We start from the raw sequence: 19,428 nt of genomic DNA on the forward strand, positions 1-19,428 counted from the left end.
ACCATCTGTGCACCCTTCCTCCTTTACACACCGCGTGCGCTTCTCCTCTTCACGAACATTCGCTAGCTGTATAATGTAGCGCGCATGCGCCGTCGCGCTTCGAGAACATCGGCAGCTGACGCGCGCGCATGCGCCGTTGCGCTTCTCCCCCTTCTCGAACATTCGACAGCTGACAGTGCATGCGCCGTCGCGCTGTATATATACTCAAGGTCGGCGCTCGCTCGTTCAGTTGCCGCTCGTCGGTTGGTTTGTACGGCGCGTCGACGCCAAGGTCGCGGTGAAATGAATTCCAACGAATCCACAAACACAATGATCGACGTCCCTTCGACCAGCGCCGCCCTTTCGCATACGTGTGTACGTATTCACTCATTTAACACCCCCTCCTACAACCACGTTAACCAATTTAGCCATCGACCCAAGTAAGTCGCAATTTAACATCCCATTTCACAACCACGTTAACAAATTTAGCCATCGACCCAAGCAAGTCGCACTTTAACACCCCGTTAACCAGTTATATGCTCCGCATCCTCCTCAGTGTTCCCCCGAGGGAAGCTGCGGGCAATTTTTTTTTGTTCTTGGGGTTAATAATACTCCAGAATTTGCTAGGGTCGGTTTTCACAATACTTGGGAGCGTAATATTAAAATACTTATGTTTTGCCTCACGTATTGTTTGTTCAGTTAAAGTAGAAATCTGTTTGTAGTTTTGCCAGTCATCAGGATCGTTGGTTCGAGTTGACTTTCTGTAGGCCCCTTTTTCCTGTTTAAAAGCCGTTTGACGTCCCGGGTAAACCATGGGTCGTTCGTCCTAGAGCTTATTACCGTTTTTGGAATACAAGATGCCTGAATTTCTTTGAGCTTGTCGCGAAATAGACACCAGTTTTCATTAATTGTACGATCCTGCAACCCAGTTTCAAGATTAACAGTTAAGGTTTCCAGCATATCGTTCATTTTTTGTAAGTCAGCGCGTCCGTAGTTGAAGATTTCTTTTTCTGTTTTAGTTTTGATAGCGCGTGCCACTGATAGTGTGCAGTGTATGGCCTTATGGTCACTTATTTCGTCAATGACGTGTGTGTTAGTAATTTCGGGTTGATTTGTGAGAATGAGGTCAAGCAAATGTGCGCTCCGCGTTGGTTCGCATACTATTTGCGTAAGTTGGTGGTAATCAATACATTGAATGAAGCTAAGGCATTCGAGGCGATTATTTTGCGCAGTGACGGAGTTTGTTGGCCAGTCGATACCCGAGTAGTTAAAATCACCACCTATAACTAACAATCTACTTGTAAATTCGTGCAAGATGGTGCCAATTGTATCGTTTAAACTGTCGATGAAATCTGCGGGACCATCGGGGGGACGGTAACAAGCGCCTAAGACACAAGGTGTATGGCCAATGTGAACGCTGACCCAGATAATTTCTAATGGTGAATCGATGTCTATTTGTGATGGGCGATACTCTTCTTTAACTTCGATCATTACGCCGCCCCCGCGGGAGCCGCACCTGTCCTTGCGAAAAATTTCGAAGTTTGAAGGAAGGGTAAGATGTTTATTTGATATTTAGTCGGAAAGCCATGTTTCTGTGCCGATAATGATATCGGCTGAACATGTGTGCATAATAGCTTTAAGGGTGTCAAGCTTTGGAAATATACTGCGGAAGTTTGCTAGGAGTAAGGAAACTGGGGCTATTGTTTGGAAGCTACGTGAGCGACTCACAGTGTGTCACCTAGAGGAGGGCTGATTTTTTGCAGAAACCTGGACTACTTGGTTTATGGATGAATCATAGCGGTAAATGCCGCGTTGCGTGTGAAGCTTGTTAAAGCGCACATAGTATTTTTCTCCGTTAGTTCTATTTGTCTTTCCAAATTCACGCAGTTTCATTCTAGCGAACTGAACCTTCTGGGAAAAATCTTCCTCAAGCCATACTTTGGGTGATTCGAGGTTTTTCAGTTTATGTCCAAGGCTCAGGGCCTCTATTTTTGATTTAAAGTTCAGAAATTTTACAATGAGTGGCCTATGAAAGTTAGGTCGACTGCGACCAACGCGGTGAGCCCGTTCAATGTCGCCAACGTCATGCCGGAGATGCTTAGAAAAAAATTCCCTTACAATACGTTCCGATTCCACGTAGTCCTCATGTTCGACTTCATCAAGACCCTTAATTATAAGATTGTTTCTGCGCATGTGGTTATTCATGTCATCCACGAGATCTACGAGCTCTTCATTGGCTTTGTTAATGTGAACTTTCACTTCTTTAACGGAATCAGCGGCGGCATCGATGTTAACCTTACAATCAGACACATTTTTCATACTTCGTTCGATAGCGCGAACTCGAGTGTCGATGCTTGTGATATGCTGTTTGATTTCTGCCAGAGCCGTTTTGGTTTCTTCATGACACTCCTTGACAAGTGCGAGCACATCATCGATTTTGGGCCCTGGATTTGCTTCGACATCTCCAGCTGATAGCAGCAGGAGCGCAAGGCACATAGACAGTAGCAGTGAAGAAGGTTTAGGGCAAAGTACCCGGGTTAAACCAAACGCTTCAAAGAAGCAATCGACACGACGGCACCCGTGTGCTCGGCTGGGAAAGAAGGTACCGATGCGTGCACGGTACGTACAAACGTCGACACCCATGGCACAAATGTAACAACACACGTGGTGGGATTTACGGCCTCATAAAGTTGTGGTAGCTGCAATTGCGGTGAGTGTGAACAAAAGTTTCCTACCTATGACAGAAGAAGGCACGTATTAACAGTATGCCACTCGTGGCCGCAAATCCCGGCGGTGAGCAGCTTCCAAGCGTTTAAGTATGGTCCCGGTGGCGCTGTTGCTTGTGACGTCACAGGAGGGCGTTTCTTTTTTTCGTCATGCTGGTCGGGGCCTGATAGTAGTGGATTGTTGACAGCTTGGTTGATGAGTAACGGCCAGGTGGCTTGGGGCTGGTTGCGCGAGGCAAGCCTCGCTTTCCTATGACAAAAGAAGACACGTATTAACAGTATCCCACTCGTGGCCGCAAATCCCGGCGGTGAGCAGCTTCCCAGCGTTTAAGTATGGTCCCGGTGGCGCTGTTGCTTGTGACGTCACAGGAGGGCGTTTCTTTTTTTCATCATGCTGGTCGGGGCCTGATAGTAGTGGATTGTTGACAGCTTGGTTGATGAGTAACGGCCAGGTGTCTTGGGGCTGGTTGCGCGAGGCAAGCCTCGCTTTCCTATGACAGAAGAAGACACGTGTTAACAGTATGCCACTCGTGGCCGCAAATCCCGGCGGTGAGCAGCTTCCCAGCGTTTAAGTATGGTCCCGGTGGCGCTGTTGCTTGTGACGTCACAGGAGGGCGTTTCTTTTTTTCGTCATGCTGGTCGGGGCCTGATAGTAGTGGATTGTTGACAGCTTGGTTGATGAGTAACGGCCAGGTGGCTTGGGGCTGGTTGCGCGAGGCAAGCCTCGCTTTCCTATGACAGAAGAAGGCACGTGTTAACAGTATGCCACTCGTGGCCGCAAATCCCCTTCGCAGCTTCGCAGCTTTTAGGCTTCTGCGGCTTTTTACAGCCTGCTCGATTTTCTCTATGTTATGCATTATGCTGTCGGCTACTTTACGCATATTGATTAATTTCAAAAGCTCCACTAGTCTAATTTTGTCAGTTGCATTTGAAGGTTTTACGGTTTTTCGTCTCTTCGTCATTTTTTCAGTCTCTCGGGATAGTTTGCCTGTGTCCTGTGATTATACCTGTGACTTCCATTGCATACTCTTTTAAGATACTAGCTAGATTATCGTTCATTGCGTCAACACTTACGTCGTTACCTCGTTTAGAGCCGCGAATCTATTCTGAAGAGAAACTATAAATTATTCTACTTTCTCTTTCACCGCTAGCTCATAAAGTTCAGTTAACCTTGCTGCCTCTTGAGAACAACGCGTTGGGCTGATTGCAGCTTACGAAGATAAGACTCCTCATTCATAGTCAGTCGCTTTTACCAAGTAAATGAACAATCATTAGAGTAGCTGGTGCTTCCCTGCTCTAGTAGTAAAATCAGAATGACGACGGCAATCGAAATTTGAACTGGACTTGTGTTTATCAAAGCATCATATTATTTTTTGCGAAAAGAAATTTCAACTTACCCTGATGCTGTATGCTGGAATTCAAATTTATTGCTGCTACAAATTTTTCTTATCATCTGGGATTCTTATACCTTTTTTTCTGCTTGAAAGCTCCAATCCTTAAAGTAACATGGTACTCCATTTTTATTTATTATCGACTGCATCTACTAGAAATGTTTACGATAGTCACATAGTCACAGTGCACATAGTTTGTTTATTTAAATAAACTGCAAAATGTGACATGCATTTTTTCAATATGTCTTTTCGACTTTGGTAATCATTAATGTTCTTAGGCCTGAATGGAATCAACAATATCACACGGGCTTGAAGCAGAAAATGCCCCCTAATCCCCGAAAGGAATCGTGAGAAATCGCGAATGCATTTCTCGCGCCAAAAGAGGGTACCGTTGCCATCAGATTTTCGCTTTCACCGGCTTCTGCCATTGCGTTGAGAGGCTCCCAGCCAGCGAATTGTCGAGAGTGAGACGTGAGCGGATGCGAGAGTGGGGTGCAGAGTAGAGAGAGAGAGTGAACGGCGAGAGAAAGAGCCGTGAAGCACTGGACTTACCATCTCTTATACTTTCTCGCACCACATGCTACGGTTGCTAGGGTCGAAGATAAGTGCGCGCGCCTGCAGCTGTTGCTATAGGGGAAGGAGGGAGAGTGGAGAGAGAACAACTGCCGGCACGCGGACACCGCTGCGTACAACGCGGGATGCCTGACATAGCCAGCCCGGCTAAGAAAAGGATTCTCAATCGAAAGCTCATGTAAAACAGTTTTGTGAGCACTGAAACAACATATGGTATTGTGAGGTTGTTCGGGAAACGTATGGGCACAAGGTATCGTTTTTCTATCAAAAAAACGGTCCATATATGCAGTAACATGTCAGATTAATGCCCGCTCCCGTGTTGCGCTTAGCCTCGCATCAAAATGTGGTTGCCCTAGAGATATTATCCGCACAGCGACTGTTAATCACACTTGAGCTGCCAACCTCAAAAAGTTTATGCTTATAACATCGTATTTCTTGATTATGACTATGACCGGGCACGTCCACTTAAATTTCGTACCCGAGCTGATAGCCTAGAAAAACGATCTCTTCAGCATAAGGTAAGTGGAATAATTTAATTTTACGTTTTCCCTCCCGTAAGGTACAGTGAGCTATAAAACAAAAGCGAGATTTATATAGATATACAGATTGATCTCGTGTGCTCACAGGCCTCTCCAAGCCATTCTAGAAGACGCTAAGTAATCCAAGCCAAGCCGACGTAGCTTTTAGAGCGGGCCCGGCGGCTATTTTCCTAAGGGTCTGGGTGAAACGACGCATTAAAGTGGAGCTGGCCAGCTGGCTCCTCGGCCGGGTTTTTAGAGCGCACAGCAGAATGAAAAGTGGAATGAAAGGATATAAGAGAATGCCTCCATGACATTAAAAAAAAGGAAAATATTGCGGAGAGAGTGAACAAGAAAGAAGGTTCTTTAGCAACGAATCGCACATAAGTGAGAACTCGAAACACTAGCTAGTAAGAGAGAGAGAGAGAGAGAGAGAAAACTATGGTGAAATGACTCAGTATGACGAAACAAACAAAGAGGTTATATCTCTAGGGTGGACACAGCCGAAGCACGCAAGTGCGTCAGTCCACGGTGAGTGGTGGTGTACCCCTCGCCACCTTTCAGTCCTGTGTGCGCGAGGACCAGAGCCTCCACGACTTCGTCGTTTCTTTTTTTTTCTTGTTCCTTGAACCTCCTCATTAATTTGCAAACGCAGCTGCTTCTCGAGTGGGAGCAGCGTGCGTGGTCAGCCCAAAATAGGACCATTGTTTTCGGAGCACAAAAGGGGTCCCCGAGAAAGCCGGGCATGACTGCTAGAAAAAAAAAAAGAAAGGTAACCGCTTTCTCGGATCCCTCACGAAGGGGTTCTCGTCTAGCTTCCACCATTTTCGCATTCATGGTAGTGGGTGCGTTCCACGCAAAGCACCCGGAAACGCAACGCGTCTCGCATACGGGTGCCTAGGTGTGACGTATCAAAAGATAAAACCAAGAGCACTCCCCCTCCCTTTATTATGGAATTCAACCATGCTTCCGCCATGGAAGGTGACTGAATGCTCGGTTTTACGGTAGACTTAGCTAAGCGCCATTGTATGCCGTGAACGAGTTGAGTAGTCTACGCAAGGCCACTCAATGAGCCCCCCCCCCCCCCCCCACGTGTTTTTGAAGCAACTAGTTTTAAATCAGGTAATATGCATTAAATCATTACTTCAGTCGCCTTGTGTTTTTGTAGAAAACTTCGTCTCATCGCGATACCAAATTTTGAGCTCAAACGAAAGAATTCCCGAAGTAGCTGATGAGTTTGTTAAACGAACATGAAGTTGAGAATAAAGATGTGTTAATTTTGTGTTGTGACTTGCCGAAGACGTGGAAGACGTGAAGTCGTTGAGAAATGAAAGGTGCAAGGACAATGATAGTTCATGCTTTAGCAACATTTAACAGAAATTAGAGGGACACTAAATAGTTAAATACTTTTTCGCATATTAGTGAAGTACATTATCACAATTCCAGAATCACCATTTCTTACCGAGATGGGAAGCTTGGGCAGTGAGAAAACGCGCGAAAATAAAATGCGGTCACAGACGCAATATAGAGAATCCCGTACAAAGCATCGTGGCGTCATAGACTTTGAAGGCATCTACTGGGCCCTACGTAGCTTCTAACCAATAAAAAATTACATAAGTTGTCATCTGCGCGTGGGATAACGTAGCATACGAATTCTCATAAAATTTCATCCAGCCAATTCAGTGATAATACGACAAATTCCACTTCAAATTTCCAACGTCACACACCGAGATTTCAGCATGAAACCTAAAATCGAAACTTCAACTTTGATCTTCTCTGCTAATAATAAGCTTACGATATTGAAACATTTGGCATTTGAGTTCTTGGAGTGCATTTTGTTAATCTAGACCAAGTCTTTGTTTCTCTTTGGTGTCTTTATGAGACTTGGAGACGAAAACGCACAGCGTTGGAAAAGTGACAAATGAAGGTTAAGGAATCAAATATAGTTAAGGCAAAGCATTGTTACGTTTCACGTTTCTTGCATTCAATTGGCCGCAGAGAAAGACTTTAACCTGTGTCACTCTGCCGTATTGTTTTCTATAATTTTTTTCTCCTTCTTCTAAAACTCTTGCCCCCCTTAACCCCTGCCCTAGCACAGAGTACAACCAGCTGGTTTGAGAGCTCGCCTAGCTGTCCTACTTTTTTTATTATTTCTTTTCCCCCTTGACCGAGCGTGTTCGGTGCCCTCGTTTATCCTAAGGAAGGCTGACGACGCATCACATCTCGTCGCTTAGCTTGAGCAAAGAGCGGAATTCATGTTTGTATTCCAAGCACAACTGATCGACAACTTACTTCCCGTTTTATGAGTATTCGAAAAAAAAAAAGTCTTAGAAGTATAACTGTTAAGATATAGATGTCTCAGGCTCAGCTTGGAAGCTATATTGAATACGAATGATAATTAACTCAGGAGGCTAGGGCGAATACTGAAATCTCATCTCAAACCGAATTTGAATTATATAGTGCCGATTAGTGGTCAGAAATACCGTAGTGTTTTTGAACGAAACGTGTACCGCGCTAGTCATGCTAAGACAAAAAAGAATAAGGGACGACTGTGCGTGTTGGCAGATTTATTACAGAATTGTCTATGAGAGCTTTCCTTTCTTTCTTCAGCTTCTACGGGCATGAATATGTTGGTAGAAGAACTGCCCTTCCCGTCACAAGCGCCACTCTTAACCCCCATACGGCTAACAGAAGGGAGGGGGGCAGCAAGATTTTTTTCTCTTATGGTAGCACAGTGAAAAAACTTGTGTGTGGTGGGAGGGGGCAGTTAGAAGAAAATGTATACAGGTAAAGCAGCACTACCAACATTGAAAACAGAGAATACACAGACAAAGCGCATGTTATTTGTCTGTGTAATCCGGATTTTTCTGTCCTCAACATTGCGGCGTGGCTTTACCTACAGTAGCGTAGACGGCTAATGAAATGACATGTTGTGTTTCATCGCCTTGAATCCTCTAGGACCAAAAATGTTCTCGCGCTTCTTCACGGAAGCATTAAAACATACTAGAGCAGGGGTGTGCCAGGATTGAGCTTGGAAAACTGAACCCTAAAGAGGGTCAAGGCGCTCGCAGTGCTGTAATCGATAGCCGGCAGTATATACATCCCTAATATTGATGGTAATATTGTTTTAAGCACGCACCAGTGAGTGGCCGTGATATAGTTAGTGAAAATGAACTGTGCGAGTTTGTACGAGAAGAAAACGGTTTCGTTTGGCACACCTGAAATGCATTCGGCACTTGGAGAGGTAGATATCAACGGCGCCTTTCTTTTCGCGTGGCCCCGGAGATCAGTTACGACGTTGCGACAAAACAATGTCAATCAAAGAGTACCACTACCAGACACCGAAGTGGAAAACATGGGGGGCCTCCAGCTTTCATTTCTTTCCTTAATGAAGCAATTGTGCCATATTTGTACTGTGATATCTTGTACACCCGGGCTCAGTGCGACATCTAGTGTGTCTACAGTGCGCAATAGGTTGCACAGTTATAGAAAATTTTTGTGATCGCTTTTTTTTGGCTCCCGTTTCGAAAAAGTAAAGAGTAATGCACTCACTGGCTCTGACTTGAACGTCACGGCTGCCCACGGATCCCGCAGCGTTGGACGCCACGCACCGGTACGTGGCGGCATGCAAGTCCTGCCGGTAGTCCTGGGCTCTGAACGGCGCGAAGGACAGCGTGCCGTCGGCGCGGGACGTCACCACGCCCGGGACGTCTCGCACGGCAAGTCCCGTGCTAGCTCGCACCCAGTGCACGTCGGGCCTCGGGTCTCCCTGCACTGTGCACGGCACCAGGGCACCCGTGCTGTTGTAGAAGGTCACCCGGCTCGGCGGTTCCATGAGGAAGCTGGGACCCGTGGGCCGATCGTCGGAAGGTAGCGCTGCAAGCAACAAGAATACGAAAGAAAAATTAGGCTTTGTTTAGCAAGAGTTTAATTTTTATATGAAAGAAAATACGCCTTGCCGATTCTACGGCGCTCCTTCCGCCACCCATTTCCACCAAAGGTGCATCATTACCCAGTTTTATTAACACGACATTTTAATTTTTATCTCTATAAAACTGGACATCAATTGACAGATCTAAGCAGGGCAGCAAGGTGGTGTGCGAGCAATAAGCTGGCCTATGACGCAGGCCGAAATGGTGAAAAAGAAAGCACACCATCGCAAAATAAGTGCATATTGCTGACACGACGTGAGTGCTAAGTGAAGCTCCTCAATTGCACGAGTTCAGAAACTTCGAAAAGGTACCACTAGAATTCGAACATTCCATTGATCAAAGTATTTAAGGTCTCATGATTGTCGCATCACCTTTCTGCAGAGAAACAAACGATGACATTTTCCAGTTATTGCTGCCACAGAATTAACAACGTCATTTCAAAGCACTTCTTATTCTTGCCTTGTCAAATTGCACATTGATGGTGCCGACTGCAACAACGAGGCATTTTCTGCTTTCGCTCTCACGTGGAACGTCGGTTTGTTAACCTCGGCCAATTTCTCGATGCAGATGTTCTGGTTTTGGTAGCTTTTCTCGGTACGGGTTGCATAGTCAGTCTCGGTATAGGAATTGCCGTATCAGACACAAGCGAAACAATGCTGGGCGGTGACCAGGAGTGCTCACCTTCGGATCAGATGCCAATCAGCTTCGCTTGGTTCAACCTTGTGCTACTAATGCAAGCAACGCAAACACTGTACAGTATTTTGATCCAAGTACGGGCCTCGACGGCTGGTACGGTGGCGCTACGGCGCTTGGACGATATCGCGACGAATTCACGCACACGGCCTCTACTGGCGGCACTGATCGAGCTCAAATTTGCAATAATAGTAAGCGCTAAAAACTTAAAGCGTCTGCTTGTCTCACACATCACAGCACCTTTATCCAACACTTTCATCGCTCGTACTCGTGAGCCCCCTACGCAAACCCCAAAATTTTATTTCTTGCCAAGCTGACCGGCTGCGTTGCTGTAGATGTTATCACAGCCATACACGCAGCGATCCTATGTGACAGCGAATTAGTTTGATGCCTTCGAACTGCTATTTTTCCTTCCACGCAGCCACTCGCAGTCACGACTGATTAACAGTGCGCCGCCTGTGGAAAGGCGCCGCTTGTTCAGTGACAACTGTAGCGCAGTAGGCTGGATTTGATAGGAAAGGGATAATTAGCGGGATAGGAAAGTGAGCGCGGAGCTATACACAGATGCGCCAAATGTTGCTAGGCAATGAGAAGTGACGTAATTGCTCCGTGATGCTTTTCTTTTTTTCACGATGGATTGACTAGCCATCGGCTGCTGTTGAAAGATTTTCTCTCTCACTGCCATAGAAACACGGATGCCCGAAATGAAACCGATTGGGCCACGCGGTGTGAAGAGAAGTCAGCGGCGTGGGTTGATTGATAAGTGGGGTTTAATGCCCTAAAAGCACCGTATAAATATGAGAGACGCCGTTGTGTATGGCTCCGGAAATTCCGACCACCTGGGGTTCTTTGACGTGCACTCAAATCTGAGCACACGGACCTAAAGCATTTTCATCTTGCATCTTAAATGCAGCCGCCGCAGCCAGGATTCAATCCGGTGACCTGCGGGTCAGCAGCTCAGTACCTTAGCCACCTGACCACCGCGGTGGGGCGTCAGTGGCGTGAAAAGGCAGGCGTCTGTTTCAAGCACTTGGGTTTGTTGGTGACCTGGTTCATCGAGGTCGTTCGCGGTGAATCACGGTCAGACGCGCAGAGGCAAGTCCGTCTGCCATTATATTCTGCCAACCTTCCGCGAAGCACCGGTTGCCACTGTAACACGAGATAAGGCATGTTCTGTCTTGGAGTCGCGTGACAACGCTGATCGACCGACATTGGCATCACCGGGCCCGTAGTCGGACCAATCGGCACGCGCCGTTGCTAGTTCGTAGCCCCACGAGCGTCCCCATGTGACACCTCTTTTATTTCTTTCAATGCCAGTGCAAACGCGCGCTTCTCAACGGGAGCCGTTGGTACACCTTGGTTCTGGGAGTGGTCGTGATGCTGCGCTACACGTGCATCCGAGTGCTTTCTCCCGAAGACTAGATGGACGCGTTTCCAACTCCAATATCATACGTCTGTCAGATTTGTTCCTTCGGGCTCCTTCCTTGTGTCTCGAAGCATTGCCGCCGATGCATCACAGCGCTTTTAATGTCAGCGCATTCAGTAGTGTTGCAAAGACGCTTCCCTGTTGGTTGCCCGCATATTGCCACGAACAGCGACAAGCTTTCTCGAAACACCGAATCTTTTACAGAGCCAGTGTGACAGCCAACATTAAACAAGATGAATTTAAGGCGTCTCCCCATGAATCTGTACAAAAATGAACAAAATAACTACTTCATATGATTGCCGTTGTGATGCGCTACATAATGGGCTCTCTTTCCAATGACCGCAAATCACACGCGAAGGCTAGCTGATGGGCGAGAGCAGGAAAATACTAGAGGAAAGGGTTGTGAACGGATACATGGAACACATCTGACTGGTATTCATAAAAATAAATAGAGGAGGCATTGCCACAGCTGTGCACGTACAGTCTGGTGCAATATGAAAGTAATCGCGCGAGCGTCGACCAAGAGCGAGAACAGCGCCACGGCCAGAATTCTTTTTTCAGGAGAGGGAAGCAGTAGGCAAGCTTCCCTCACTCGTTTTGCTGTTCCTGAAGCTGCGGTCACTCCCGTCCGAGGAAGGTGTTTTTTATTTCTTTTTTTTCATTACTGGCTTCCGATAATAGAAGGGAATGGTATTTTATGCAACGCATTCTTCGCTATTATCAGTAATCGGTCTGCATGAAGGCTGCATCTAGCGTGTGCAATACGTCACTGCTGCCGTGGCAAACACTGCCCGTGATGACTACATAAGGTGCGGGCTTTCTTCAGTTTTAATTTTGCTTTTTGTTTCGCAGAGTCGGGTATTTGACAAAAAAAATAGAAGCATTGTTTGAAACATAATTTATATTTGGTTCACGGTCGTCGAGAAGTTTGAGAGACTCAGGGCATCGCGATTTTCGGACGAGAGAGCATGACTTATCTTATATCATCATAACAAAGGAACATCTGAAAATGAGATGTTTTTTTGCAGACATTGCAGAAATTAATATCCAATATTTTTCATTGGAGACGAAAAAACTCAGAGGTCTCTCTAAACTCACTGTTACAAGTACATTTAGTGCTTACAACCTAATAAATGCTTCGATACGCCACCCGAGCTCTCCTTCACGTCGTTTAGCCTTTTCGGGATAGGAGCAAACAGAGATTTCAACAAATCAGGGTCTTGTCTAAGAGCATTCCACTCCATCTCAACATGTTTGCACAAAGTGTATGCGTCATTTTTTGTCAAATTGTCGCGAGCCAATCGTGCCTTCATTGGTCCCCAAACATTCTCGATGATATTGAGGTCGGGGCTTTTAGGAGGCCAGCAGAGCTGTGAAGTGCCAAAAGCATTTAAATTTTCTTGCACTGTGGATGCGTTGTAAACAGGGCAGCCATCGTGTTGGAAATAAAAGCATCCGTCAAGAAATGGTCCATTGATGGCGAAAGGTAGGCGGACATCGTCGATGATCTCATTTTAGACTTCCGCCGTAAGTCTTCCGGGGATGCGGAAGAGCGGACCCAGACCGGCATATGTTATTGCGCCCCAGACGTTGACCGATACACGCCCGCTTGCACAGACACTGCGAATGTTTTCATGCTCGTACCTGCACTAAAAGCTATAAATTCGTTTTCTACGCAAAACATTCACAGCGTGGTAACTATGTAAAAACCCTTTCGTCGAGCCACAAAAATGGCATAGTAGGTCAGAGAAAAACGTGAGTTTCTGACTAGTCGAAATGGGGAAGTGGGCCGAACATGAAATGAGAGAGAAGGGTACTCCATTGTAACTAAGGGTAGCAGAGTGGATTGCAAGAAAAGGCAAGCACAGCTCGGCACGGCAGAAAATCAGTTCGACAGATGAGATTAAGAAGCCCGAGTGAATTACGGGACCATGGCCGGCAACAGGACCGGGTTATCTAGAGTAGTATGGGAGAGATCTTTGCTGCAGTTAGGTTAGTCAGGGTGATGCTGCTGCGGATTGTGATGATTATGAGTACGCTCCTAAACCTAAGAGCGGTGCCGAACCGCTGTCTGCGTGAAACGATTGACGGGAGGGATAAACAACAAGAGGGAAGGCAGGGAGGTTAACCAGGCACATGCCCGGTTTGCTACCCTACGCTGGGGGAATGGGAAGGGGCATAAAGATGAGAGAGAGAGAGGAAAGAGAAGAAATATAAACCTCACGGGCTGCCACGGACTCTCCAAACACGAAGTCACTGGTTCCAGCAAGAGGTGAACGTCGATTCATCACTAAAGATGACCTGCTGCCAGTCTTCAGACCTCTGATGTTCGTGCTGACGCACGAAGTCCAAACGTTTCCTTCGATGTTCACTGGTCAAAAGCGGCTTTCTAGCCGCCACGTCGCTTTTCAGACCGGCAGCACGAAGTCTTCATCAGATAGCCGAAAGGCTCAGGGAAAGGCCAAGCTCTTCTTTAATTTTCTTTGTTGTCGAGAAAGGGTCTTTGACCATGGCAGCTATTATAAAGGCATCTTCCTCCTCAGTTGTTTTTCTAGGCCTTCTTTGGTGTGGTGCATCTTCCAAGTGGTTTTCCTAGTAAAATGCTCGAAGAATGCAGTTGATTGTCTACTGTGGCCGGTTCAGCTTACGGAAAATCTCTCGCTGGGACATAAACCTTCCCAAAGAAATAATTTCATGGCGTTCCTCTAATGTAAGCCGTCGAGGCATTTTTTTTGCGACATGTGGTCTGGGGTTACATCCAGCGTTGCAGCATTGACACCCCTGTGCGAAAACGTTTGGCACAATTCTATTGGCTGGTGAAGTCAGTATTACGATGCGATGCTTATATTTTGCACGACATAGCACGTCACTCAAATGAAGGTTGACAAGAGCTTTCCCACCAACATTGTTGTCGTGCGGAAAGATAACAGCCTACCCAGTTACGCTTGATCGCAACGAATGGAACACTTAGAATAGAAAAAAAAGAGGGGTGGGGACCAGTTCGTCAACGGGGTAATTGCCGTAGCATATAACAGCTAACTAGGGAGAGAAGAAAGCGAAATCTTGAGTTTTATTCTTCCTAAACGTTCCGCTAGGGCCTCTGGATGCATGGCTGGTCGACGCTCGCGTGATAACCTTCAAATCGCACCCGACTGTACGTAAGTTTTACACTGCTGGTATCGTCTTGATCACCTCTGCCCTACGTCTCAGAGGTGAACGGATACGGCAATGCTCGCACTCCAGGCAAAGTACCAACGCTCGAGCCGAACTCATTGCCGGAGGAAAACCGCAACAGGAGGAAACACGTGCTTACAGCGAAAGTCTATTTTCATGTAGAAGCTGCGTCGAAGCCAAGCCGAAGTTTCCCATGCTCTGAAACAAAATGGACCACGCGCGGATAAAACAAGCCGTCAACAAGGGAAAGTTCAGCTGGGTGAATTCCTGGTCGCCGGCATGGCTTACGTCGTCATCGCCGTCGTATACTTCGCCGCTGGTCTCCCGGTAGGTTAACAAAGGAGATGGCGTCAGCTCAGCGCCTAAACAGGCTAATTTGATATGCTGACAAAACTACGCAGATGCCAGACGACGCGATCACTTGATATGACGCCGCCATAACCATCGCGCTGTTTGTCACAATTCGACAGGAAGCGCTCGAACTGCACCGTCGAAAGGGCTCGGAGCAGCTCAAAGCACACGACGAGAGATGGGAGCGATCGAAATGAACCAGCCGAACGCGAAGCGCACGCTCCCTTTCAAACATCCGAACACAACGTCGCTCGCGAGAGCACTCTGAAACAGCATGTTGAAGATGGCAGGTGGCTGCAGGTGATGACGGAAGCACATTGACGCAAAGGTTTCGCGAGATTTCACGAGATAGCCGCCGGGCGTATTGACCTTCGCGTTTCTGGCCCACCATCTTATCGCGGTCGGCACAGTGCCAAACCAATTAGATCCGTGCGCGACTGAAGTTGCCCACTCTCCTGGCACTTTTCGTAGGCGACAGTGCTGCTATAAACAATTTTCTCTGAACATTGTCCGTGTGCTTAGACGGCGTCAGCATCTGCCCTCGTTGTCCGTGATGGCTGCTTGTCTGAAAGGACACCTACGTAACAGTGAGTGGACTTCTCATCTTGCAAGCACTACCAATTCACTTACTGTAGTGGCAGTTGACTTTCTCAACGGTTTTATGCTACTTGCTCGAAGCTATTGCGGCTGACGCTCTTCAGAAATATGCCATCGGTTGCCTTGTCTTTAGCCACAACTTTGTTTTAGGACGTGCACGTGGGTATTGGTAAAAGGCAGCTGTGTGCTCGCCTATGGACGCACATAGCGTTTAGACAGCGTAGTACATACGCTGCTTCTGTCAAAACATTGCCATCTGTGTAATCTATAAAAACGTGGTTCTTAACGAGCGGAATTCATGACAGGATGAATGAAAAGTACTCGACACGCTCGACGTAAACTCTACAAAGAAGTGCATTGAATCCAGTGAGGATAAAGTGCTTATGCTAACGTGTACGTTACAAATGAAATAAATTCGGTCGAAGCTGCGTAGTGTAAGTTTATTGCTGATGAGTCTGCTGTTCGCTCGTGTTCTGTTCTTGGACACCTCCGTCTTGTTTTTTTGTGGTAGAATCATCATTTTGAGGGGAACGCCAAATTTGTGTTATCTCGGCGACTACTTGAAGCGGGCTGGTATGAATTTGATGCATCGAATTGACGAGAGAAACGTTTCCGCTTGAATTTTCGCTGTGCTCTCACATTTTGCCAATTATTTAGCGTAAGTACGTTTTGTTCTAGCAAAGCAAGTGCCAGTGCACGTGTTGGCCTGTTATTTCGCCATCGTTGGAGTCGATCATGCTCACTTGTGCTTGCAATCGCAGTTTACTTCACCTAGTGCCCACCCTAATTGCGCAATGTGCTGCAACGGTTCGTGCATCTTAGTATGACCACGCACAGAGAGACAACTCATTTTTTATACCGACTATCTTAATATTGCTAACCAGTAAGCATTATGCGTTACAATGGCACCCATTGCATGGAAACCCACACCACGATTCAGTGAACATAGTGCGCTACAGTCGACTGATTGCTCACCTTCAACTAACACGAAATGACAAGCATAGCTTTTTTTTTCGTGTGTGCTTCCACGCTCGGCTGGCTCCCTTCACCGACTGCTTGTTATCACATTTCTTTATTTTTATCTTGTTGCGTGGCGTCTCGCCCTTCCCAGAGTGATGGACCCATCATATTAACGTCTGCGCGCACTCACTTGGAAGATCGCACAGTAGATATACGTAACTACGGGTTCTATCTTTTCGAATATTACAATCGCCGTCACCACAGAACTTTGTCTATTTGCTGCCGAATAGGCCTTGTTTGAATTTTTCGAAGGCTTACTCCAGGATTGAACGAGCAAAAACCACAGCACGGTTATGAGGCCCGCCGTCGTCGAGGGCTCCAGCTGTTTTTACTTTTTAGTATTCTTTAACGCGCACTGACGTCGATCAGTACGCGGGTCTCTAGCATTCAAGCTTCCCTTCGCGAACTGCATTGCACTTCCTGCGCCTTCCTGCGTAGCATGTTTCTGCATGCTAAAGAATACGTGAACACGCAGTAGGGGAAAGTTTCGGTCGTTGTCACATAAGTTCGCGTCGTATGGCCTGAGCAGAAACGTAGCATGTGAAGCCACTGGTGCAGCGGTATGTCTCTCTTCACTCTACCTCTGGCAGTAGTGATGCTCGCATAATAGTGAGGACCGTGAAGCGGCATGGCATGGGCTACAGGCCTCCCGTGACAGTGGTTTGCCATTGATTTTATAGCAAAATATCAGCGCTTCTGCAACGCTAGGCAGAAACTTTACCTTTCGTTTAAGTGTTGGCTCTGGTGTGACGTCATGCGTGACGTTTTTGTTCAGGTCACGCAATTTTTACGGACGTGACAGCGACTAGAATTTCTGCCACTGCGTTCTTTACTGCCACGTCATACCACGTGACAGTACTACTAGCAAATATGCATAAGCTACAATTTTGGCGACTAGTCAGCAGCATCAAAAACTATTTGCTAAAAGAATGAGAGCTGTCTGAGAGAAAAAAAAATGAGGCGTATATCCTATCGTAAAAATGCTTCATAAGCAATCCTGATGATTCACAATTCTGTTCAATTTTGAAGCCTTGCCTTTGAGTTCAGTGTTTGTACTTCATGACGGCAGCTTAAATGTTTGAGCACGTAAATGAAAGCCGATCATCAGGCTCAAAAAAGTGAGGCACAAACAGTGGTCTGGTCTCTTATACGGTACATACAAAATGAATCACACAACTTTTACTATCTTACTTCGGCAGTAAATCCTCCATTCAATGCGGATGTAGTTTGAACGTCTTTTTCTGGTGCAACCTGATGAAGTGTGTTCAACGTGTGAGCAAATAGGACGATCATATGCAATACAATTCATTAGGAGGCAATGAACTCGAATCATTGATAATTTGCTGCATAAAACGAGCTTACAATGGGAGACGTAGGCTGCAGTCAGGTTTCCGGGAAAATGAAGGTATGTGAATATGTTAGTTGTGTTACGTACAACGGCAATGGTGTCCCATCACAATTCTGAGTACCACGTCTTAGAAAGGTAAACAGTATTACAAAACTAATCTAGCTAGATAAGTAAGGTTGTTTGGCGGAAATACGGAGTGGTATGCTGAACTTAGTTTCACATGGTTTAAAACCTACTGGTCAGCAGATCTAGCATCATAATTACTAGACCACCATGTCCGGTCAAAGATGATCGCCATTGCTGGGACTTCCAATGGCTTAGTACTAGTGGGGTTGACTTCGCAGCGTAGCAACGAAAGGAATCGTCAGAGCATGTTATAAATTAGCGATATACCTCCAAGCAACGGGGCACGAGCTGTTTATGCATGTGCCCGAAATAATAATGTGGAAATTTATCTAGCAGATACATCGCCGGAAAGCTACATAGGTTGTTCGACATGCCCTCCACAACGTAATAAAACGCACTTAAACGAATATTGAAACTTTTCAATTGATCATACTTGTTTATTATTGTCAAAAATAACACTGTTATTTAAAGAGCTCTCATTCAATTTCGGGAAACTGTTTTCTTTTATACCTTCGTTCTAGTTACGTGGTGTGACCGGTAGAGCATACCAAATATATATAAACAATTCCATGCGGCCGCTCGTTAATGTCCTTAAATATTATCGTAAACCTGTATTTTTTTGCGTATTCTCGGTTATCTTTTTTCAGCGGCTTCTGAGTACTCAGTTCTACCAGAGTACCAGTGCATTTTTTTGTGAATGGTACGAATAGAAAAATGCTGAAAGAAAGAATTAAAAGTAAAAAAAAAGATCATCTTCTAGAACACGTAACAAGGCAAAACTCAGATCGTTTTATAAAGTTTCCTTTTTACCCCAAAAATATGAAAAGGCAAAAAAAAAATAAAACCGAAAGCTTTCCACGGTATCCGTGCGTTTAGAATCTGCCAAAAACATTGATCCCGTTTATTCCTCAATTTGTAAGCGCATTTGGTCTATCGACTCTGTTTATAGCGTGCTTTCTCAACAGTTTTCACCAGAGAGTTCTTGCGTTCTGCTTTGAAAAGTTGAGCTAGCCGTTGACTTTACCTGGATGTTTTTATAGCTTCCCAAAGATGAGTTTCCTTAGAACTCAAGAAACTGAAAAAAAAAAAAAAAAACACGGAACTTCTCTTTTGCCATAGCCCGGCGTTCTGGAAAGCTGGGATCACAGAACGTAGATGGTTTCGAAGCGGCTCACAGATAAATCGGTACAATACACTATAGTTGAACTTATTACATTAAAAAAAAAGATTGTCTGCCGCTAACACTCAGAGAATTATTTTGTCGGCGTTACTGTACTCGAATCGATCAAAACAGCCGGTACACTTTGTTTTCTACTCTACTGAGTTCACTTTCGCTATTAACGCATCAATAAATAGCTGTATATACGAAACAATTTTGATTACGTTGTGGGAAATAAATGTTGTTTCAGTTACTGTAACAGCCATACTAAATAAAGCAGCCGAAATACGAAGCATGTAAAGCAATTTATCTCTGAATTTTATTATTTTTACTATATATTTCTACCACTTTTTTGCCTCCTGAGGGCGCATGGGCCTCAAAATCCCCATTTTTAACATCACCAATATTGCCTAAC

General features: G+C 45.8%; 1 protein-coding gene across 3 annotated transcripts in view; it reads right to left on the reverse strand.

Annotated features, from left to right (window-relative positions):
* Positions 1 to 19,428, reverse strand: part of LOC142774965 (cell adhesion molecule Dscam1-like) — a 492,538-nt gene that overhangs the window by 373,448 nt on the left and 99,662 nt on the right. For all 3 annotated transcript variants that reach the window (XR_012886599.1, XM_075876112.1, XM_075876103.1), the window contains exon 2: positions 8,740 to 9,063. Coding sequence is in view for 2 of the 3 variants with exons in the window: in XM_075876112.1 (XP_075732227.1) it covers positions 8,740 to 9,063 (324 nt within the window). In the remaining variant the exon portion in view is untranslated. The remainder of the gene's footprint in view (positions 1 to 8,739; positions 9,064 to 19,428) is intronic.

This window comes from Rhipicephalus microplus, chromosome 2 (assembly GCF_043290135.1).
Source record: "Rhipicephalus microplus isolate Deutch F79 chromosome 2, USDA_Rmic, whole genome shotgun sequence".
NCBI lineage: Eukaryota > Metazoa > Arthropoda > Arachnida > Ixodida > Ixodidae > Rhipicephalus > Rhipicephalus microplus.